The following is a 25,084-nucleotide window of genomic DNA, read 5'->3' as shown; positions in this document are numbered from 1 at the left end:
TCGAAACTTTGTTTATAAAAGGCAAAGACACATAACAAGAAAAATACTATTGAAATAGATACAAAAATTCTGTTAGCAACATCAGCTTGTTCGTCGAAAAGGTTTCTTTCGAGAACTACCACCAGATAGTTGAACCGATACCACCCATTTTCGAACTTGACCTGAGGATGTCAATACTTCGTCGATTAAAAGTTTTTGAAAATCAGTTGAGATTTACGAGATTTACTCAAGTTATCGTGTTAACAAAGGGCACAAAATTTTAACAATTAACGTTTTTTCATCACATTTCCATCAATTCCAGTCAAGGGAATTATGGAATTTTAGAGAATTTATTTTATTTCCCTAAAAAAGGCCCTGCTGTAGAGGCGCCACAATTTTTTGCAGTAGTTGTCGTCGTCGTCGTTTCTTGTGAAATAACTTCGTCGTTTGACCAGCTCTAAGAAAAATGAGCAGTTTAACGAAATTTTCATAAACTGCTCACGTTTCTCAGAGCCGGTCAAACTGCTACAATTAAATATAATATATTTTCTGTTGAAAGCTACCACATTCGTGGTCGGAATTGCCGTCGTACATTTTTCGAAAAGGCTGATGGAAAGATATCATCAAAAGTAAACTAAAATCCAGTATTTATAAAAAAAATGCCCAAATGTATGCTTTTCAGCAAAGCACCGATGCCTCTTAACTCCTTCTACAATAGAAAAAATTCTATTCCATCGTTTTGTTGATTCTTACACTTTTTTAAGTAAAACACAGAAATCCAAATCTTTCATTCAATTTTATTTAAAATTCACAAAAACATTCTCCAAGCTCTTCAATTGTAAGACTGAAATACAATTTTAATTTCTGTTGGATAAAATTTTGATTAACAGCAAGTTTAATAGACAAAAAAGACATCTCGTTATCACCCATTATCATCTCGAACAAAATATAGGACTTCATCTTGATGCGTATACATTTACAAACGGATCACATTAATGAACTATTGAATCTTACAAAACAAAGTCGAAATGTTAAATAGTAGGATGTGAATTTAACAAAAAATAGTTTTCTTTTCTTAAATTTATCATAATTTGGTTCTCGAATAAAGACGGTACGGCACCTTCTGTGCAAAAATGCAAAAATTTTATATAGTTTAGCCTACGCATTTTCATTCTTTCCTTTCACTATTTTGTACACAAATAATTTAACAGAAAAGCTTCGCTTTCGGTAAAACATTTTTTTTTTCAGTCTTATAACTATTGGCTACATTTTTGTTAAATGTTTTCTGTTGTTCTCTCGTTAAGGGACTCTGAAATGAGAGAAACAAGAAAATAATTTTTCCAACAATCCTTTGAAACCTATCACACAAATAACGTTTAACAATACAGTACGTTATTGTTTGTAACTTTTTATTTCGCCAAGTGTTAGGGTTGCATCCCGAGCCGAGGCCAACCCACAATGCAAAATATAAAGTTCAAAACAATTACGAAAGTCTTTTTACTCACTTAGCCCCGGAAAATGAGTTTTAACGCTCAATGAAGTAATGACACATTTCCTGGGCGTGCAGTGAGTAAAAACATATTTTCATATATCATTTCAAGTAAAACGAGTCACTGTACTTTGACATTATAAAAGTAACGTCTGCGAAGCGTGCATCAAGTTATCCATCACCAAGTTTATTTTTGCTTCATTAATCTCAAAGTGCATTTGCAATAAAAGCGATTCTTAAAGAAAAGCAATAAAAGCATAACTGACTACTCACATCTTAATATTATTAGCTTAAATTGACAACCTTGTATAAACGATGATGATAATAAGCTATGAGTTTTGGCTCGAGGGAGTGATCTCTTATTAAAGTATTGTTGAAACTGGGCGATTGTACCGATCCGCTCACCGTTTGTAAAAGGTTTCATTCGCCATATTACGTTCACAATCTACAGTAGTGAGATCAAAGTACTACGAAAATACAACTCGAATAATGTTCATATACTGGCAACTTTAGATCCCTCTATTGCATAAATCGCCGTATGAATCGCAGGGCAATGTACTTTATTAGACTCATGATGTGTATTATGACACACGGTATGTGATACGTCTAGAGCCTGATAATGTACTTTGCACTCGATGTCATAAATAACGGTTTCATATGTACCTTTACGCACTACGTGCATAAAAGTGACATTTGTAAAAATCAGAATCTCACTACTGTACATAAAAACTTGATTCTAACTTGTGCCTAAAGTGGAATCCAAAATTTCCATTACACTTACAGCACAAGTTAGGAAAATAGCTATTATAACTCTAGTTTTAACAGTTAGGTCCTTATTTTACTTGTTTTCGGCAAATGCATTTTCCGCTGTTCAGGTTTACTATTCACCGAATTTACTTTTAGGCTCGTAATGAAGGCGTCGATTCGATGAAAGTAGATCAATCACGCAAAATTTGTATGTTTGTCTTGGATTTCGGCGTCATTAATAAAAGACCTTCGTTTTTTCGGGACGGAGAGGAAACCACTAAAGTGTGAATTTAGCTAGAAAAATATACACGTTGAACATATCAGATATTAACAGGAGCCGTGAACCTCTAGCTTGATGTATACAGACAAGTATCTTTGATGTAACAAAGTGCCAAAGAAACTTTCTATAGATTCTGTCTACTTTGAAGAGGACGTTTGTTGTACCTAAACCTTTTACTTCCGAAGAAGCTACTGAACCTTTCCGCTGCAAGTTACCTTCGTGAGTACGTTAACCTGTGCGTTCAGAACGTTGACTTATTCAAATTAATATTTTTTGGTTCAACAGAACTAACTTGAGTGATGCGATCGTGAACCTAACCGCATTGGCTACGGGCTAGAGAAACACAAGCGTGAATCTATTGCATCATCTATACACATGACTCCGAGTAATTTGATTTTGTTTCAGCCTCTTTCGTAAATCCGAAATGGTTTGATTAAAAAGAATTTTTGGTTTATCAAAGCTAGTAAAGGCTCTGCAAGGCTCTCAGTCACGAGAGCAATGTCATCAAAATTTTGTAGTTGTTCCTACATATCATCTTCAAGATACTGTACTTTCAGACGTAACCTCACTTAAGTTTCGTTAAATGTTTCGTTCATTCATTCATTTGTATGAAAGATTTTTTAACGTGGAGTACTTGAAGAAATTCCACTGAACCGTTCAAATTTTATTGTCTTTGTGAGTGTAGTAACTTTTCCTTTCCTTTCAGGACATAGATTCCCATGCCGTTCGTATCTTTAAGAATTCGTAACTTGCCAGTTCTTACGGGATTTTATTGACGCAACTGTTTCTCACTGACAAAGAATGCTGCTTACAAATCATTCGACAGTAGGTTTCTTCCAAGGCCATTTAAAATGTCATCCACAAAGAAGCCACTCACACTCACTTTGAAGTTTTAACGAACAAATTTGTTCAAGTTGCGGTTATGTTTGCCTCTGATGATGACAGTCGGTTGTTTTCGGCCTGTCAAAAATCGTTTATATCGTACGATGTAAGTAACCTGTAGCTCTCAATAGGTCTGTTCCAAGGCCATACGAATTGTCAAACTACTGTCAAATTTCATCCATAGAGACATAACCTCATCAATATTTGTATGAAAAGCGAGCTCTGTGGATGAAATCGTGTTCGTTCGGCCAGTCAAATTTCGTATTTGCAGTTACTTGGAACAAACCTATAGTTTAATATGGGAATGTTGTTCACTTTTGCTTTTTATTTTCAGAGAACAGACCCAAATTCAAACTAAGCATGTGATTTTCGGACATGTTTTTTTTGCAATTTTTGCGAACTTTTTAAGTACAATTTGAAACTTGAGTTTAATCATCACTTTTCCATTGATTGTTCCCAGTTTCCTATGCTCTTTTCGAACATTTCCATAATTCAGTCAAGCTGTGCGTAAGGAAGCATTAAGCAATTCAACTACAATATGAAGCCATCATACTAAAAGCTTATACATTTAAAAGGTTAAACGGAAAAGAATTAGCATTAATTAACTACAAATAACAATAATCATACCGACGCTTGCAGTCGGTATTGGTGCTGTTTGCAAAGCTAAACATACGTTTGTAATCCACCACCAAAGTCGACAAATTTGTTTTGGTTAATAAATTTGATTTCGCATTAATACCTGTACTGGCTAATGATGCTTTTCTATTCAACGCATCGAACGAATTATTACCGGCACCACCACCATTTACATGCACCTTTTCATCTGTTTCAATGTTAAATGAAATAAACTCCAAACACTCAAATCAACCGTCCAAAACGGATATATCTGAATGAGAAACCCTTACCTCCGATCCATGCCGGTTTGGCAAGTGCGATTTCAAGTTGATTGTCAATGTCATCTTCTTCATCATCGGTTGGTTCATCCTTTACGAAACTAATTAAGCACATCATTACAGCCCCACAAATCGGCGGTATACCTAAAGGAAATATATATAGAATCTGAGTGGTGTGGTGCTTGTGGTACTACAATGACACGAACCCGCCAGCATAAATGCAAGAGTATACGATTTCGTCTGATCGTACAACAGTCCAGCGATTGGTGGTCCAACAGTAAGTGGAATCGAACAAAGTCCCAGCAAAAAACCAATGGCCTGGGTCGCTCCACGCTGACCACATATATCAAAAGCGATCGGTCCAAGCAACGATATAAAGCATCCATCAACGACACCCATCAATAAAGCAATGGCCAATAGTTGCGCAAATGAGTTTGCAACCGGCATCAGCATTGTAAGTACTCCCATCAGCAGAAATGAAATTTGTTGCAAGTAGATGCGATTCACTCCCTTGAGGTCAGCTATAAAGCCGAATATTATTCGGCCAATGCCACTCGTGATGCCAATGCACATAATCGGATAGATTTCGTTTTCGCCAGGATATGTTATCGATACAAATTTCGGTATGTGGGTGTAAGGAACGAAATAGCCAATCAATGCCACCGGTATGGAAAATGCCCATATGATATAGCGTTTCTTCTTCCAAATGTCAACGTTTATCAATGATCTTAACATGGCATTTGTGTCAGACTCACCGGGTTTTCGTTTCGGCGGTGGCGGTGGTGCTTGAAGCGGTTTATAAATGAGTGCACATGCAACTACAAATATTGACATTACCGCCTGAACACAAAATGTAATGCTGAGTCCTTTAGTTAACAGCCACTGTAGCAGAAATGGAAGAATTGCGGTAAAAACACTGGAACCGGACGTTACAAAACCGCTCACAACTCCCAAATATCGTTTAAAATAGTGTCCCAATATGGCTAATGTGGGAGTGTATGCTAGGGCCGCACCGAAACCGAACATAATTCCGTAGGTAAAGTATAGTGCCTCGACATTATGGAATACGAATGACGATAAGAACATTCCGCTCGATGCCAGCAAACCACCAATTAATGTAGTTTTCCGCAGACCAATTTTGTCGGTTAAAATACTGGAAACAGGTGAAAGTAGGAATGTTGTGCCAACGGTTAGGCTTCCGACCAGTGCTGTTGAGAAAAGGAAAAACAAATTAAATTTGTTGTCGTACGTTTGTTGATTGATTATAAATAATTTTAATTACAACAGGACCACGATATCATGCAAATTCTGGTTTATATAATAGATTGATATCTGCAGAACTGCAAATATGTATAGCTCCAATTGGAGGCGTTGGATACTGTCTAACGCAAACATGTGGGAAAAATTATTTTATTCACTGCACCCAGACTCTTCTCCCTGGGGCTTCGTGAATAAAATAGCAGATTAGCAGATCATGACATGAGTGTAATAAATATTGTGATAATAGCAAACGCACAAGGTACAAGCATCCGTCATTGTTTTACCGACGAGTGTAGAGTTTGTATATCCTTTATGAATGCAAATGAAGTGGCTCAAAAACACACGACTGAGTACAAGATTGCTTCCGAATAAATGAATAACGTAACAAACAGCATCCAATTGGATTAATCTATTCGGGTTTACGTGCGAAGGTTGACTACGACAAAGGAATTCACGTAAAATCAGCCGAAAATATTCCTAGCATGATGGATCATTTCGCAGGCTGCAAACTGCTGTGTTATAATAGTCAACTTTCGCATGAAGCAGGCAAGAAAATACTTGTCGCAATTTCTTGGAGCTTTATATTTTGCCTCGTGTGAATACAGTAGCCCTACAACTTGGCAAAATAAAAAATTCCAAGCATGGACATATTTCGACGTATGTGGAGATGAAAGCAAAGAGTGAAAATACACAGATCAAAAGAGTACAGTACATTCATAAGATATACTCCAGTGCTCTCGAGGCCAGAAAATGTGAAATACTGATTGTGGGTAAGCATAGCTTGTAATCATCATTTTCTACTGTTTATTTGCAGTGGATAGCTCTATCTATTCTCTAATCGTTCCCTCTTTTCTACCTTCTGGCTAATTCCAGCAGAATTTACAAAATTCAATGGAATTCTACAGAAAATCTGCAACAGAACAACAAAAGAATTCCGATGAAACTCTTGTGAATTTTAGAAAATTCACAGAACTAAAATGTATAGCTGCTGGAATCAGCCATATATGTATGATAACACATTTTTACATTTCGACGATAATAAGAGTCGACAATATCCATTTAATTTGTATTCCAGTTTGAAATTTCGCTTCGCTCGTTTGACATCAAGTGATGAAAACATCTCCCGTAAAAAGGTCCTCTTATTGTCAAAAGAAGAAAAATTTGACTCATAACGTCAAAAGAAGCAAAGTTGTAGGCATGGGCGATAATAAAAATGATTATCGATAATTATCGATTATCGATAATTATCGACTTTTTTTATCGAAAATTATCAAAAATATATTGATAATCGATAATTATTGATATTTTGATAATTATCAAGATATCGATAATTCGATATATCGATATTTCGGTCCGAAAATCCGATATTTATCGATATATTTCGATATATCGGTACATGATCATGGATTTTCAAATAAATATCAAAATATCGATATTCTGATAATTATCGAATTTCGATATTTTGATAATTATCGATAATTATCAAATTATCGATAACGATATGATTAATCGATTATCGATAATTTCTTTCGATTGATACTATCGATAATTTTGAACGTCTACCATCCCTACAAAGTTGACGTTTTCGTATTAGTGGTGTGTGCGAATTAAAAAAGAGTGATTTGTTGAAAGTCATTCGTATTGATGAAACCATGAAAAACGTTTTTCATACGTGTGATTTACCTTAGGGAAATTATATTCGACCAATATTTTTTGATCGACGACCATTGGAATTTTTCCTTTTACAAATATTTTAATTCTCGCTACCGTTATTATCATCAAATTGGTACCAATTAGATGGAAATATTGGTAAATGGAATTATTTTTAACGCTCAACCCAAAACTAATAACGTTCGATTATTACTATCCATTTACCTTACTTTCTCCACTCAAAAGGCAGTGACGTTTTGCTGTCAATCGGAATGCCATTTCGAGTGAGAAAAGATCAGCACGCCCGTGGGAAGAAAATATATCTTTTCTCACTAGAGCTGTCACTTTGTTTACAGTTTGTAAATCAAAGGCTTATGCAGAATCAGCAACAGCTGACCATCTCCAGCTGATAGACAAAGACAATACCTTTGCGTCGATAATAATTCAAAGGCAAGCTACATACAGTGCATACACACGTTAAGGTCATCTATGTGCGCACGTAACACGTATGACTGTAGTTGTTTAAAATGTGTTTTGATTGTATATTCGCATGTGCAAATTATGTGTATCCGTGGTATACAGGATACCGGGAAATTTCTGAAATTTTTTTTAGGATACCGGGAAATCGTATTATAGCTATGTATAAATTATACAAGTAGAGTCACGGCAGAGTAAAAGTAACCCAGGCAGGAGCGCTTGTTTGACTAGGGACCTGAATAATCTAGTAGCCGCATGTTTTTTGCAAATTAAATTTTTCAGCTTATGTCAGTGTTCATTTGAGTTCATTTTCATACAGTGTATTAGGTCCCTCATTTGACGTTTCAATAATGAACCGCTCCTGCCACGGTTACTTTTACTCTGCCGTGGTAGAGTATGTTTGTTGTTCAGCTGATGAAGTTCAGCTGTTGCTGATTCTGCATAAGCCTTTGGTTAACAAACTGTATGTTTTCACCTTTAGGGGAGAAATATGAAATTCCAACTCGAGCGAAATTGTGACACTTTACTCTTTACTCAACAAACAAATAACTATTGTTCGGAACAATGAAAAATTCGAACTTTTTCCATTTTTTTTTATTTTGTCTTCTTTTTAAACAAACAACTATTTCCCGCTCCCACGGGGTGCCAAAGCCGTTTTTTTCGCACCTGATGCGTCAAAAAAAAAACGATTTGCAATTGAAATGAAAATGATGCTTAATCATAACGAAACAGACGCGTGTTGGTTGCGCTCAATGCCAAAGTAAGCATTTGTTTATTAATTTTATATATAATACTCTGAAGTACGAATAAAATTTGCATATCACGCAAAATAAACAAACAAGAATATATTTTGATGCGCTTTGATCAGACACTACACATTACGATTTGGATGCACTATTAGATACGTAAACAATACTTGTTTCGCTGAGTGTTTATAATTTTAAAATTGCATCAACGTCAAGCGTAGCCAGTAAATCATCCAGAGATAATATTTTCAAAAAACTGGCAAAAACATTTCCATCTTTTTTTAATGTGTTTCACAACGCATTTTATTGTCGTAACAATGTGAAAAGAAAATCCCTTTCTTGCAAGTTATGCTATCAACAGTGCTTATAGATAATAATACGTTTGTTTGAGCGCAAAAGGTCAATCTTCTGAGTCAGTCCAATGATGCAATATTGTTGTGGCTGTTGTGTATCTCGTTCCAAACAGTAGTAAAAGTGAAGAAAAGTAAGGAAATAATTGCGAAAGATAAATACAGCGCGGAGAAGTGATGTAGTGGAGCTATCGTCCTATTTTCACTGTAATGAGTTTCTATTTTACATGTACCGTGTCCAAGTACAAAGCGACAATGACTAACATAATTTCACAATTTCCCCATTCCCCATTTTCTCAACTCAGTGACGAAAAGTAAGACTTTTTTTTAGATAAACGATGTATGTAACTCGATGTGTATTGTAACACTCGTCCTACGGGATCAGATCTAGTGCCTAGATAACATTTATCACTCGGTTTACGATGTACAAGTGAATTTAGAAGACCGAATCTGTCCACTCGTTCTAGGGTCGTTTAAAGCAGTATATAACAGCTAGATCTGGATTGCAGTTGCATATCGAAAACTACTATTTTTTGTTTTGCTGTGGCAGTTTATACGCTTTAATGAATATCGCGATTGCGTCTTCCTATCAGCCCGTGCTTATCTATTCAAATGTAGCGTATATACATTCATAGACATTTCTAATTGTTTCACTTCTCACTGTTGCAGAAAAGCAAACTGAATTTATCTCAGAAACCAAAACGAGTACGTTTTAACGCGAATCTAATCATGCAAATCACATTTACTAAATAGTTTCAGTTATTAAATTACAGCTTGATCGGTATGTTGAACAAATAATATGAATTGAAGTTAAATTAATAAATGCGACCCATACATTGTGATAATGCGACAATTTCGTCATTTGCATATAATATAGATTCCGCATAGATTATACAGTCCGAAAGCAAGAATTTATCACACAATTTAATTTGAAATGTGTTTTGATTTCCTTGTGAGCGCGGATTGTGTTACATTAAATTAAATAAATAAATGAAATAGAAAATACTGCGACTTCAGTGACAGGTGCGGTTAAACAGTCATTTTCTCAAGCACCACTCAATGTTAAAGTATAGAATGATATCCATCTGGTCGCACCATTAGCGAAACAATAATGAATGTCCATCATTCATCGCGACAAGATGATTGGAAAAACAGATTCTCACTGTCGTATTATTGCAATCACTTGCGGAAACCATTTCGGAACTTCAAGGCTTCGTATTAACCGCAGATGAAATCAGGAGGTAGAATGGAAGGGAAGTGACATGTTGCCATGCCGTAAAATAAAGAGAACCTAATCTTAGTTTATTGGTTGAGTAATGAAAGATTTTGATATAGCTCGAAACACAAGGTACACCGAGTGAAACAAAATCACTTTTCAATAAAACATATGGAAATGGAAATGACGTTCTGTGTGTCTACCGATCTCAGTTTTGCCTCGTATCGGTAAACTTCATACAAAAAGTACCATTTCCAACATTTGTCTCATCGCATCGAAGAGTAATTTGGGTTCTTGTGTGTTTACACGACAGAGTAAAGTTAACCAGGCAGGAGCGCTGATTTCACAATGCCTGGTTTATTTTACTCTGCCGTGGTGTTTACTGACTTCTGTGTCGCCCTCAGATCGGTAAACTTTGCATAAGCAGTGTCATTTTCATTATTTGTTCAATTGGTCAGCAATTCAATACAGTAAAAGATGAAAGTGTGTTGGTGCGCAAAACCGATTCAAATTCTTCCCAATTGATGCACTATCATCGCATCAAATAGTACTTATCGGCGAGACAAATGATGGAAATGGTAATTTTTCGTGATGTTTTCGAAGGCTTTGGAATTTCCATTTCCTTGAGAAGTAAGGTACCCAAAAACGTGAGTTGAAGTAAAGTTTCGCTGCCGTGAATAAAATTTCACCTTACACCTCACGTTTCAAAGGAAAACGTTGATTCACTTAAAGGACGAATCGAAGTCAATGGGACCGAAACAATTAATCTGTCGCAACGCCATCCGTATTCTTTCATCTAGATGCATGCTATACCAAAGTTACCATAACTTAGTTACGTAACATAGTTCTGATTTATTTGATTTTCTCATTGATGGCTCAGAATGAATACTATACTATGTTCATCGTCAACATAATACGTGTTTTTCATCCTTATTTGCTTATGGAATCGTTGCTATGAAATGTATCAATTTCACTATGGTTCGATACAATTCGTACCTTGTTAAACTAACTAGGCCCCACCGTTTAGGATGGTCAGGTTCCTTGACTGACCGATTTTCTCAATCAATTTTTGATATTGTTACAAAAATATCATAAAACTTGGCCTCGATTCTCATGCGATCGTAACTCCAAATATTCGTAACTTGACAGTTGCCTGTATAAAATCCCAGAGGGACTGTCAACGAATTCTTAAAATTACGAACGTATGAGAACTTGATTTCTTATAAATTGCGCATACAAAATTCGGAATAGCTCCTAGATTATTACTCCGAGACTTGCAATTAACGAATGAATTTCATTCCTAGTCGAACAAAAATAAGTTTTTAGAAATCCGTTAAGAATTATGGCGTTTTCAAGCGACGAGACAAAAATTCTTTTGTCAATATCACAGGGATCCACCCGTCCGTCATAGCCCATCTTCGAACTTAACCTTAGGAATAGTATTTCTCGTCGATATAAAAGAAAAGTTTTTGGAAATTCGTTGAGGATTACTCAAGTTATCGTGTTATCAAGGAATTACATAACAAGTGTGACAAACATTTTAAAGTTTTTGGGCATTTATTCATGTATCTTCAATCATAGTAGTGAATATTGTGTGACAAACATTTTAGAGTATTTATCATCCGTAAGACCTCTGACTTTCAGTCAAGGGAACAAATCTATTCCCATTGATTCGTATAGGAATTTAATGCTACGAGTTGTTGAAGCGTATGGAATGGAGTTGCATAAATATTCCGAAGGAGAATATTTATACGAACTGCTTCGACTATTATAATGCTCCAATGCCTTTATTAGCAATTATTACGTAGCACCTGCGATCCGATATATTTATATCACAAAATAAAGTCAAATAAAGCTACGCTAAAACAATGCAAATTTAGTACAAAACAGTCTAAAAATAAATTTGGAGCCATAATGAGGGTTCAATTAATCAAATGTGTGATTAGCATAAATTTATCGAAAAAATTGTTTAATTTTCAATTAAACAGTCTGGTTTTCGGCATATACATTTTTCTGTTATTTTCAGTCAGATTCGATGATATATTTTGTTGTTATTTTGGGTATAATTGCCCAACAGAGACTATACGAGCCATGAAATGTAATTTAGCCAATTATCACCTAACATAAATAAAAATGTGGAGCTACAATATATTGTGCTACAGATTGTATTCAGAAGACAATTTTGTTCAGCGAGTTTTTCTGAAAATGTTATCCAATAAGTAAAACTTTGAGTGCTTCAAGAAACGGTTAGTCATTGCACGGCAGAGTAAAATTAAACCTGGCAGAGCGGTTCATTATTGAAAAGTCAAATGAGGGACCTAATACACCGTGTAAAATGAACTCAAATGAACACTGACATAAGTTGAAAAATTTAATTCGCAAAATAAATAAGGCTACGCGATAATTCAGGTCCATAGTAAAACAAGCGCTCCTGCCTGGGTTACTTTTACTCTGCCGTGGTCATTGTCATTTCATATCGACGATGACACCGATAAGCGATCCTATATGGGACAAGTGAGTGGGCCTGGAGAGTCGGCACATTTTTTTTTTCATAATACTTCATTCTCTGCAGCTTTTATTTTCATGTGGACCAACTTCACATTTGTCATTACAGAACAAATGTCACCATTTGGTTCACATGAAAATAAGCGCAGTGACAGCAGTAATTTTATGACAGAACGTACTAAAATATGAGAAAACTCTATTACATGTCTTCTTAGTTTCTAAACATCATTATCCTATAGGTTTGTTCCAAGGCCATATGAATTGTCAAATTTCATCCATATAACCATAACCTCAATAATACCTCTGTGTAAATCGCGTAGGCGACGTTGGTCGATTTGCATGAAATATCACGAAAGCGACGTTGCTATGGATGAAATTGTCGTTGTTCGGGTTGTCAAAGTTCGTGTTTACAGTTACTTGGAACAAACCTATAGCAAAACGAGCAAAACTCAGAAACGTATAGTAAAGCTAAAAAAGTAGTAGATTTTACATGAAACATTAGCCGATATTTTAACAGACTGAATCGTAATGAAATGCCACAAACATCCACGTCGTCTGTATATACTTAACTTTTCCGTATTTAATCTTTCAAGAAATCACATAAAACAAAGGTTACTGTGAAAGGTCGGGGATATCAACATTATCAAATCTTTTACTACTTTTGATCGATAGTATTTTCGACAAAACATTATGTCAACGAAATCCATCCAAATCATTAGGCCATTTATAGCTGGTTTTCTATTTTAATTTGTCGGCAACAGACCGTTGAGTAACCTGTCAATATATCAACTCATTATTTGCTACCATCAATCAAAATTTGTAACGAACAGTAAAAATTAGATAAGACACAAATCAGATATCGTAGCTTTTAAAAATGGGAACATATATTGGTCAAGCCAAATAACCTCGATGCACATACAGTCACGATTTGTTTAGAACGAATCCCGCTTCGGTTCTAATATAGATCGTTCAGTCAGTTTACGATAGCAATTCTGAACCATTATAAGGAAATGTTGATAACAATTTACATATGTTATTTCTGTGCAAGATAATAAAAGTGAAAAAATAAACATTGATAAAATGCTGGGTTCTTTGTAGCACTGAACTATGAAATCACTTCGTAACAAAGACTTTACTGATACGCCTGCATAGATTTGCAAGGCTTTATTGCATACGCCTTTTTTATCTGTTATCGGGAACTACGACAGAAGTAAGCAATGAACTCTTTCCAATGTCATCTTTTATGTAACAAAATGAAAGTTTAACCTAGAGAAGGAAACGATCAATGCAATACTCTCTATAGCAAACAAACTCTCAGCTCTCTGTGTCAAATTCTCTGTGATTACGCTGTGATGTTCATGTAAATTCCAAAGGCTACATGATTCTTTCACCACCTTAATAAAAGTAGTTTGATTGCTAGAGAGGGTATTGATCAATAGCAAAACACTATCGAAAGAGCCCTGTGTTAGTTACGAGAACTAAATACCATATAAGAGATAATAACATAAGAGTTCTAACGTTCTGTACTCCACTCTCTCTCACTCTATCTTTTTCTATCTTATGCTATGTTAGTTACAAACTCAGTCTGCTGAGCTGAGTATATTTAAATAATAGAAGTAAAAGATTCAATACTGTTGGGTTAACCCGCCTGAAGTAGCTGCAAAAGTTGTAAAATAAAAATTGTCTTCAACTACTTCAAAAGGTTACTGGGGTTCCGTTATGCACAAAATCTACTAGTTGCACGTTCAGTTATCAAAGGAAATGCTAGATCGGGTAGTTTTCACAGTAATTACGCCGAAAGCTTTGACAAACTAACACTGATTAGTGAAAAGTGAAAAACATTTTTCCATCTACAAGTAAATTTGAACGCTGAAGTTTATTCCTTACACGCAAATTAATTGCGCCAATTGTCTATGTACAGGGTGTAGTTTTTGCATGACAAGTATTAAATTTGGCGCCAAAATGACAAATTTAGAACTTTATGAATTTTGAGGTTTTTCTAATTTATTTCGAACTCTGTGGCCTCTACAGATTTTCAAGTTCTTCTACATATCTCTTGTCGAGAGTTGTCCAAAACATCCTCAAGCACCTCTCGAGAAGTGACATGGTGGCGCTGATGCTATAGATCTTCGATATGACGAAATTCCCAGACCAAAATATTGCGTTTTCCCCCCACCAAAAATTAGTTGACCTCACACTTTCCATATGTTTGCACCAACGCGACGTATTTATTAATAAAAAGGATTATCGATAACATTGACTGTTTACACACTATAATACACACTAATTCGTGTACGCAATATCATATTGAAGTGTATTATTATCGCCTATTATCTACTAAATCCATTACAATCACATCAATACATGCGTTCAACTCGAATAGACTACTAAACTCGAGGTTAATTTACTCGATCCAACAATAGCACATCAAAACGTATAAAAATTGATAACAAAGCGAAAAAAAAAAATTATTCCATTCATTGTCCGGTATGGATCGTAAATGGTACATACATGCTTTACTGGACGCTTCTGTATCCCCGTGGTTTTCAAGTTGCTGCTGTAATTTTATGTAAATGGTGCCCCATGTATTGATGATGCCGAACAGAATGCTGTTGCACAGAAACGCGCTCAACATCACCAATATCGCTCGTGTACCGCCATCGGGCGGTTCACCGTATTTTTGATCCTTTGCACGTGTGGACAATTTATTGGCTGCTTCATTTTTCACAATGGACACATCATTGGTTGTATTATCACTAGAGTTTAATAGATTTGCATCGGCCATAATAACAAGAATTTTGCTTTTGTCATGTATCAGTAAAAGATAAGTACACGCATAACGTTCGCAAAAAAACACTCCACACTGTTTTGTGATAGAGCACAACTATTGTTCAAATAATGAGTCTTAAATTTTTCTAATTAATTACTGATAAATGCACTTTCGGTTTATTTCTGAACACAATCACAAAAATGTTGATGCAAGCAATGTTTTTAGACAATTTACCAAAAAAAATAATGAAAAATTTTTTGCCACTTTTTTATCGCATTATGTACGGTACTTATGTGTAATATCATTCATTAAAAAGGTTCGTTTCGTTGAGATAACACATTGAAATGTGCGAGGACACGTTAAACATTTTTCGTCTCATAAATACCGTTGATTGTGATGGCTTTTTATCAAAAGTAAATTAATATATTGCATCAACCACACAAAAAAAAACTTTACAATTTTTCACTAATATATTCGAGTTGATGATCCGCCAATCATTCGGCGACTAAATTTACCATCTAATGTGCTGTGTTCTATATTTATAATGAACATGACTTTCTGACGGTTTTCGGTTGACTATTGCATAGTGTGTTTTTAAACTATTTCATATTGCGCTAGTCTGTTGATATCAAAGATTTCGATAATGTTAAGTGAGAGCGCGAGAGAATGAGACGACAAAGAGAGTCTGCCGGCATATTATGATGACGACATTCTCTCTCTCTCTCTCTCTGCAAGTTTTTCACTACGTAAAGTTTGATATTATTGCAATGATTGTAGCGAAACGAAAATGTGCTAAGTCAGGCTTTTGTCTATAGTATCGTTGTGAGGGATATCATATTTCCTTTTACTTTTTTAAAATCTACAAACAGTTCTGTTCATGAAATTCGTGTGATTAACTGCGGTGTTGTGTTTGAATTTTCTCATTAGCATACCAAAAGAGTATAAAGCGAATCACATTCACGAACTTTTGAGAAAACTGACTCACTCAAAATGTAAATCACGAAACGACTTCTTGTTTCCGTTTCCCTTCAATCACTCTTCGCTCATCGATCCAAATAGAGTTGGTAAAAGTTACAATATCAAAAAAGTTGATACAGGGATTGAACCGGAATATTTAGTTTGTGGTGATGGTTTGGTACAACATCGAATTTGTAGCACTGCACTAATGTCCAAGTATTAATTGAGGAATTGATTTTTGAATTATCACTCATCATAGTTGATCATATAACCGCATATCCTCTTAGGCTCAAAGAACCAAATTATTAAGTTACTGTAACGGACCTGCACACTACACTTCCACTTTTTAGTCATCGTTTTTTTACCACTTTACAGTGAACTGGTAATGAAGAGGGACGAGTATAAATTCCGGGGCATGTGTCAAAAGTATGACGCAGATTCAGCATTATCTTTTAGGAAGAGAAGAAAAAAATTGTTTAAGCACAAAGGTCACATCGTGCTGACAATTATTCATAATTTGGTATGTATAGGTTCATATTTCACGATGGCGATTAAAATAGAATTAGAATTAATAATTTCAAATTCCTTGATAAGAAACGGAGCGCGTAGTATATTGTGTTCGACAAAGGCACACAGTTGCGCGCGTATTGCTTACTTTCATTGAAAATAACTGTTATGTTTGTTCTGTAACCTTATCTTAGAATATGAGCATGTCAGTTCTGCATCGGTAAATAGCACAAATGTCTTTAAACCATGCTTGGGTTAATAGTAGATTACGTGCTTGGTTTTATTTTTAAGTGTGTAGGCTGCAATTCAAGCCTAAGGTAAGTGAAAATATAAGGTTACAAACAATAAAAAATTTCAAATCGTGATGTAATCGACTTTCATTATTTTACATGATTCATGTTACGAAAACCGTGCTTTTCATGTTTCGAGCTCCACTTTCGACGCCCTTAGCATGTTAAATCCGTAACCTAACTCGGAATAAAAATAAAAAGTCTTGTTTTAGTGTATCTATTGGCCTCGGCTTCGCCTCGGATCAACAAAATTCACACGAAAACTTTACTTTTCATCTTTTTATTCCTAGTCATATAAATAACTAATTGCCCTTATAGGGCTGTAATGTGCTTCTTGTTTTGTAGTTCATATGTACGGCGTAAGTTTGTGTTTGTAAATTCAGGTACATAAATCTCAAGTCTTGCTCATGAGATCACGAGCTAGTCACACGTGTTTATTTGCCACAGCTTCGCCTTGTATCAACAAAAACGTGTCTCCCTAGTTGCAAATGACTATAAAATTACAAATCCTTGCAATGTATAGCTTGCGGTTTTGCGGTCTATCATCAAATATCTTTTTTTTTTAAAGACTTTTTTCGTTCTGTAAATTTTTTGAATTAACGTTTGAAAATTCGATAGAACGTACAATTCACACTGAACGTTTTTGAAGAATATATTACATTCCTGAAAAAAATCTGCGGTCTTGTAATTACAGGTGTTTTATGTTGTGTTGCCCGATCAGTTTACATTTTGTACAAAAAAAAAAAACGGTAATCTGTTTGTTGACTGGCACATTGTGATGACGTACTAGCAGTAATTCATTCTTACCATAACACCGTTTTAATTCTCCGAACTATATCAATACTTCTACCTCGATGTATCAGGTTACTGGCTAGTGTTGGAGTTACGCTATTCGAAAATCTTTTAACGTTACATGCGGAACATATTTATGGAAATACGATAAGTATAATACAAAGGTAGACATGTCGCAGCTTTGTCTCTGAAAATAGAATACTTAACAATAGTTCTAGTGAATAAACACCCTGCAATATAGGAAACAAAAGGGATTATAAACGATTGTAGGTATGAACTACGTTCCTAACATAACAAGCAGCCAGATGCAATACATTGCAGATTGTCTTTCCAATTAAAATAGTTGAAAAATTGATTAATAAACTTTGAAATTGATTCTGATGGTAACAATTAAGAGAATGGTAGAATGGCAAATTGCATGCAATAAATGCATATTCCTAACCAATGGATCAATTTACTTTCAATTTGTTTATTAGTTGATTGCCTGCTTTAATGGTCCGACGAAAGCTTAATTCAAATCAATTAAAATAGGCAACGAAGACCACCCGGTTACGTGAATTTTACAATTATACAATTATGACTAAATTCAATACCCTATTTAGAGTACCACTCATGCTTGAAGTGCGTTGTTGGAACGAATGATCAGACATGCTACTTTCGACGAGAAACTTTTTTATTGAGACTTCAGATTATAAGTATGACGATGGCGTCATCATAATCTTTGCTAATAGTGTTGCCAGCTTACACACAAAGTGTCAATTAACCGCAAACATTGTTGTTTCTTAACCGTCTGCATTAAAACATTAAAACTAAATGAGACTATTTAATGAATCAACAATCTGTTAAAACAATATAGAACAAGAAAACATTAGACTCGACAAATTATGATATGCTTGCTCCCCAATGAAAGGTTAAGAACAACTTGCACTTATACTTCAATCATGTGACTAGGATCTACTATAAGCAAAGCTTCAGCAAAATGCACCATGTAAACAGTAAACATTGCTTTTTTAAACAACATTCAAACAGTCAAGCACCGCTACTACTAATATACATAATTGTGTCAAATGAGCAAAAAATAGGAATGCTGCGGAGATAATGGAATTGTTACCACGTTACATGCAACAGATAAAAACGCAAGAGTTTTGCTCTCGTTATGCAAAATGTTATCAATGTTTACTTAAACAGAGGCGCTTCGGTCATATGCAATATGTATTTACATTGCCCAATCACGCAAAGCACAGTACGTTCGTGGTTACAAATATTTGATGAGTGGAAGTACTACCCTCCCCTTCGGGTAGGACTCGTTACAATAAAAATTTGGAACAAGAAACGTAATGTACTATTATCGCTGTCTCATCCGGAAAGATTTTATTACAATTATATGGACTGCGACTAAATGAGACTACATTGAATGCAGTGGAAGTAATTCCTTAATTCTGGAGCAATTTTGTGAACTGACAAAAGGGTTTTCTGAGCCATCAAGTTTGGAAACTGTTACTTTAACTTGTGCAGTTGCATAAAACCACTCAAGCTCATATCACATAATTGATCCCTATTCTACTAATTCCTCGCTAGTTCAATTTCTCATTTTATTGTAATTTGCATGTGTCAAGTCAAGTAATCACTGTGTGAAATAAACGTGGATTCGTTATTCTTGAAGATTCGTATGGAACATAGAGAAAGATACTTATCGAGGACACATAACTCTGATTGGAGGATTCTTTTCCAAGCAAAAATGTACATTTTCAACACGAGTAGTAATTATCTAGGAATCATTTTTCTCAGGAACAGGTAAGGATCAACAGGTCGAAACTCTTGAGAAATATGTTGTTGTATGAACGGTTGTTTTATACTGTTTTTTAATGGTTGCTATTGGCTATGGTCATGGTGGCACGGGCGTAGACATACACTGTTTTCATAGAGTATTTACTGCTACTTAATAACCAGTATTTTGAGTTAAGAGAAAGCATTGAATCCGCCACTGGCAAATCAACTGGCACAATGTTCTGAGTTGAATGACTTAGTCTTCGGAGATGTAATTAAGAAAGAAAGTCGTTGCTGATAAATTATCGGAAAATTCACTGTGACATTAATACAAATTGTTTTAATTATTCGGTTGAAATATGAATTGTCTATATTGAGTGATTCCTGCCACACACCATTCTTCTCGTTTATTAAAATCGACAGATGAAATCGTACAAAGAGAAAATTTCTTTTCGAATATTATTTATGTGCATGTGACGTCCAAGGTTTTTCCAATTGTCTTACACTTGTTGGCTTGTTGTTGGCGACGTCAAAAAAGCACATAATTTATTTGGTATAATCGACCTACCCTTTATTTAACTTATATTGAATGGAAAACAACATGTTTTGCTGTTGTAATTCGATACAAACTTTCAATGAACTCCATAGTTGCCCTACTATACACACATACATACTAACGTATACAGCACATTACAGAAGTGGACAAAAAAGTCCTCTGAACAACATAATTAATGTCGTATCCGTTTATTGCCTTACCTTTAATCGATACATTTCTATATATTATGCTAACAGTTTTGTCGACAGAATGAATCTCTTTTGCCACTGATAAATTATTAAATTAAATTGCATACTATTAGCGGAAATTGTAGTTAGCAATTTCATATTTCACTACTGTTATGTATTAACCGGTGGTATTCTAAAGTAGCGACAGGACGTTGATTGTTATAGCTCTGAAAGAAAATGTGTTTGGAAATAAGCAGGATGTGTGTCGGGGAAAATATGTGCTGTCAACCGATATCAGGATCATTAACTCAGGGAGTTAGTCTAAGCACATGTCCTTTATAAGTAAAGAATCAATCGCGTTTACCAAACCAAAAACATAGCTAACGCCGACCCGTGTGTTGGTGTCGGGGAATCTCGCACACGCGATCATAGTATGCGTCCTTTTACGACATGTAACGAAAAGTCATGACTGTGCGAGATTCACCAGTTAGAGGTGAATCTCGCACACCATGAATTTGTGTGGTGTGCGAGATTACCCTACCCCTACGAAACACCTATTCGTATCAAGAGCCTTTAATGTGAAACTCTTCATTTCTCTTATTTCATTTTCTCCTCTGCTGAAAAACTATTCTCCCTTTAAAATCAGTTACATTATCCACTCTTTTCCTTGTTATCATATACAACTAAATTGCCGGAGGCAATATAGACAGCCCCGTACGAAGTCAAATTTCAAAAATTCCTATTTAAACAGCTATGTACCGCTATATTTAACTATATTTCACTATAAATAAACATTTCACAGATAAATATATGCTATTATATAGCTCTATATGCCTGTATATAGCTCAATATAGCTGTATATAGGTATATATAGATGTCCATATATGGAATCCCTGAAACCCCACACACATAACTAATTATTTCCATGTTAACAGAAACTATCTAAGTACAAATTTTCCCACTTTATATCGTTTTTACTAAAATCCAATATGGCCGCCGGCAGCCATTTTGTTAGGAGACCGGAAATAGTACCGACGCTTTACATTCGTTAATACCTTTCAAACAAAAAAAAATTCATGAAATTCGGTCAAAATTTACTCGAGATATTCTCAAAATACACCACGTTCACTGTACTTCCGAGTAGCCAGATAAGAGCTCACTTCAAGAGACCTAGCTCCTGCTCCGGAGAACATAATTTCATGAACTTTTTTTTCCCTGATTGGTACGGTCAATACCTATCTAATAAAGCTAAAACAGACGAAATATGTTCAAATGTGGCCGACCTACAAGCAAAAACTGCTTGCCGCCCTGTGCCTGTTCCACACCAAGGGGTCTAACTCACGAGTCGGTCATCCGATTTCCATAAACTTTTTTTTTGTCGATCGGTATTGTAAATACCTTTTATTTGACGTATCACTTACAAGGTTAACGTTTAAATGTCCGGAGATATCTTCGAAAAACCGTAAAGCACTTATTGGGCCACAGCCATCACTCATCTTCGAACTAAGCCTGTCTTTTGACATTACCAAACGGAAAAAAAAAAGAATTTTCAAAATCGGATGCGTTTTACTCAAGTTATCGTGCAGACAGACAGACGGACAGACGGACAGACAGACGGACATTTTTTTTTTCGCGGATTTGGCATCTCTAGACAACCACAATAGGTTTCCCCTTACTCAGGGAGTCCAATTCGACGTGTTACAAACGTATGCGTAAACCTATAAGACCCCAGTACTTCGTACGGGTCTAACGACATAATCGTACGCTTTAATTTGCTATAAGCGATGAACTGTGGCTGTAGCTCGATGTATGTTACAACCAAAAGAAGTAATAGATTTTATTACTACGATGGAAACGCTTATCGAAAGTCCTTTGAAAGTTTGGCAACACTGACATGCGTAATGTAAGATTTACATCAGTGTTGCCAGACAAGTTCCTCTCTACTTTTCTACTACATACACGCACGGAATTTTGAAAACCGACACAATTTCTGTTTCTGTGTTTTCTTTGAGTTTTTGATTTCTCCATAGGAGAGTTTTTCCATATTTTAGTACATTCTGTACCCTCACTTAACGTGAACCATTGGGTAAGGGAAGAGCCCAACGCTCTGTTTGTTGTTGTTGTACGTTACTCTATTCTCTGTGCAGTCTAGCGCGGCAGACGGCAGACGACGTTTCTCTCATTGTCTGTTAATACAGATAAGAGGAGGAAGAAGAAGAATCACTGCTGTCACTGCCACTTTCATATGGTGACAAGTTGGTTCACATGAAAATAAGCCGCAGAGAATGACTTACTATGAAAAAAATGTGGCGCCTCTACAGGTCAACCCACTTGTCCCATATTAAAATACACGCAAAATTCACAAAAAATCAGTAAACCACAAAACAGAAATTGTGTCGATTTTCAAAATTCCGTGTGCCTAGTCCTAAACTAAACGTCTAGTCCTTTAAAAGTGACCTGTTTGGCAATACTGCAGCGTCAGTACTGACATATGCGAAAACAGCTCAATAGCGCAGTGTGTAAGTAAACCCATCACGTTGAATTATTGAATTGCTGGTTGTGGGTTCGAGACTCAACCGCAACACAAATAATTCATTTCATGAGGTGGTTGTCCACAATAATGACATCTGATTGGATCGGTTATTAGGTTGCTTCTACCGATAACGTCTCTTTGTGTTACATGTAATTGTTCGTTGGTAATGTAATTCAGTCAGTAAGGTGAAAGCCTCTTTTAGAAAATGTTAAATTTACCTCAGTGTTGCCAAACAAATCACTTTCAAAGGAACAAGACGTCTACTGGTCCTTTGAAAAGGGTCTGTTTGACAACACAGTCATGCGAAATATTAAAATTGCCTCAGTGTTGTCAAACATGTCCATTTCAAGAGATTAGATAGGCTTTTCATTTTGAAAGTTTTGTGATATTTTTTTCAAATATTACCTCACTATATGTATGAAAGAAATACGTGCTGTAGGTACAGCTCAAGTACAGATTATGCTATTTTGTAATCTCTTCGTACCGTATAAGAAAATTTCGATTTTTCCGTCAACTGATCATTGTGTTATCAGTCAACAAGTTTTAGAATTTAAAAAATAGAAATTGTGCACTCAATTTGTACATAATCGTGATAGTAATGTAGGTTAGTGGCACTTTACAATTACTAACATTGACATTGAATGTTTTACTTGGTTTTATCAAATCGATAAAGTTGTCGCGAACACACTCTAACCGAACCGATTATGAAATTAGGTGCATTAATCAAAAACGCAATTTTGGAATGTCATGCTTCCAGTCTTTATTCTTTATATTCATAGTTAATCGACCATACAGGCCAGAGTTAGAGTTTTGCGTAACTGATAAGACTTAGTCGTGTATTATGGCTACATCACACTATATATAATAAACTATTAACAGACTTGAATTACATTAACCCACGCGTTATAAAATATTTAAACGGCTCTTTATCGCGTGTTACATAACTACGAATGCTTACATTGTGGCAGTGGACTCTTTTACATACGAAAAGTTGAGGAAACTAAACTACGGGTGATACAGTGTAAAACTCCAATGTAGTTACTTTCTGTTATAAATCAACGCACTCCAAGAACAGACAAAGGATTGTATAAACGGATATTTGGCCTCTTATTTTGGAAATACGTTTTAAGAGTTATGCGTGTCCACATTTTCAGTGCTGCCAGTAAATTGAAATTATCGATAACTCGACAATGGTTATTTGTGTACCTGTTTTGGACGATTGATTTTAGGCAATTTCGTGGATTGTAGGCCGAACGAAGAGAGGCTTACAAGCGAAAGTGCCTGAAATAAACCGTCCCAAACAGGTGCACATGTAAGTTTTCATGCAGAGGGCCGAAAACCCGAGAAAATTCGAAAAATTGCCCTCATTTTCGGCCCCGAAGCATGAAAATATTATTATCACTTCGTTCGGCCTACAATCCGCGAAATTGCCTAAAATCAATCGTCCAAAACAGGTACACAAATAACCATTGATCGACTTATCGATGTAAATTTACTGACAGCACTGAAAATTGTGTTGGTCGTTATTGCATGTTATACCTTCAGTGATAAATAACGAAAACTCATGAAAGAATTCAATCTTAACATCAAAATTGAAACGTTTTTAAACCCACAAAGGCCTATAAAATTGTGATGGTCGATTTCTTTACCACGATCTGGTGATCCTTCTCCCTAAAGAGAACAAAACTCGATTTCACTCGATATTCATATTTCTGTTCACAATGTACATGTACATTGTACACTGATTTTAATCACAAAAAAATTTTTTTTTGCCGTTAAATCAAACATGTGGACGAAAAGAAAAACTAGGTCAAAGGCTCATGAACTATGCGTAACAGAAGGAAAAATATTTTATTAATAAAACGCCATGCCTCTACAAAGTCATCAATATTTGACTAATATGCGAATGAGTCAAACGGAAAAATTTCGGAAAGGTTTTGTTCAAACTTATTGTGATTGCGTGACCTTCGTAACAAAAATATTGATTTAAGAAGATAAATTTTTGTGAGCGGCTTTTCGTTGTTTGAGGGGTGTTCATATCTTTATAAAGAATTTGTGAGTGAAAAGCAAACACTCTGGACGCATACAAAATACAAAAAATTCACGTGTATAGTACGAATAACCGTCGCTCCATTATTCATTTAAATGATTCATTGTTGCCGTTATAAAGCTTGTAACAGGTCAGGTTTGACTTGATGAAATCTGAAATCGGTCGGGGTGAAGTTAAACCTGAATGAACCTGGACCCGAAATCTATTACTTCAGTTTTGTT

At 35.5% G+C, this 25,084-nt stretch overlaps 2 protein-coding genes across 3 annotated transcripts in view; one reads left to right on the top strand and one right to left on the bottom strand.

Annotated features, from left to right (window-relative positions):
* The window catches only part of LOC119069183 (odorant receptor 94b-like), a 416,993-nt gene that overhangs the window by 11,700 nt on the left and 380,209 nt on the right, over positions 1-25,084 (top strand). The window lies entirely within an intron of this gene.
* LOC119069071 (monocarboxylate transporter 10) lies at positions 1,223-15,855 on the bottom strand. Of its 2 annotated transcripts, XM_037172952.1 has the most exons (5): positions 14,986-15,855; positions 4,477-5,478; positions 4,283-4,414; positions 4,117-4,200; positions 1,226-1,288 (listed from the first exon to the last, which is right to left on the bottom strand). In XM_037172952.1, the coding sequence occupies exons 1-5, from the start codon at positions 15,257-15,259 to the stop codon at positions 1,254-1,256; spliced, it is 1,527 nt and encodes a 508-aa protein (XP_037028847.1). In that variant the 5' UTR covers positions 15,260-15,855; the 3' UTR covers positions 1,226-1,253. The 2 variants fall into 2 exon arrangements, with proteins under 2 accessions (XP_037028856.1, XP_037028847.1); XM_037172961.1 differs by lacking the exon at positions 4,117-4,200 and having other exon boundaries at positions 1,223-1,288; positions 14,986-15,840.

This window comes from Bradysia coprophila, chromosome II (assembly GCF_014529535.1).
Source record: "Bradysia coprophila strain Holo2 chromosome II, BU_Bcop_v1, whole genome shotgun sequence".
In the NCBI taxonomy this organism is placed as follows: Eukaryota; Metazoa; Arthropoda; class Insecta; order Diptera; family Sciaridae; genus Bradysia; species Bradysia coprophila.
Note: the sequence above shows the minus strand (reverse complement) of the source record. Positions and strands in the feature narration are given on the sequence as shown.

Excerpts from the sequence above, each read along its gene's own strand:
- LOC119069071 (XM_037172952.1), bottom strand. The coding sequence starts at position 15,259 with ATGGCCGATGCAAATCTATTAAACTCTAGTGATAATACAACCAATGAT. Across the intron at positions 5,479-14,985 it reads AGAAGCGTCCAGTAAAGCAT|CACTGGTCGGAAGCCTAACC; the intron begins GTATGTACCATT and ends TTTTCTCAACAG. Across the intron at positions 1,289-4,116 it reads AGCATCATTAGCCAGTACAG|AGTCCCTTAACGAGAGAACA; the intron begins GTATTAATGCGA and ends CTCTCATTTCAG.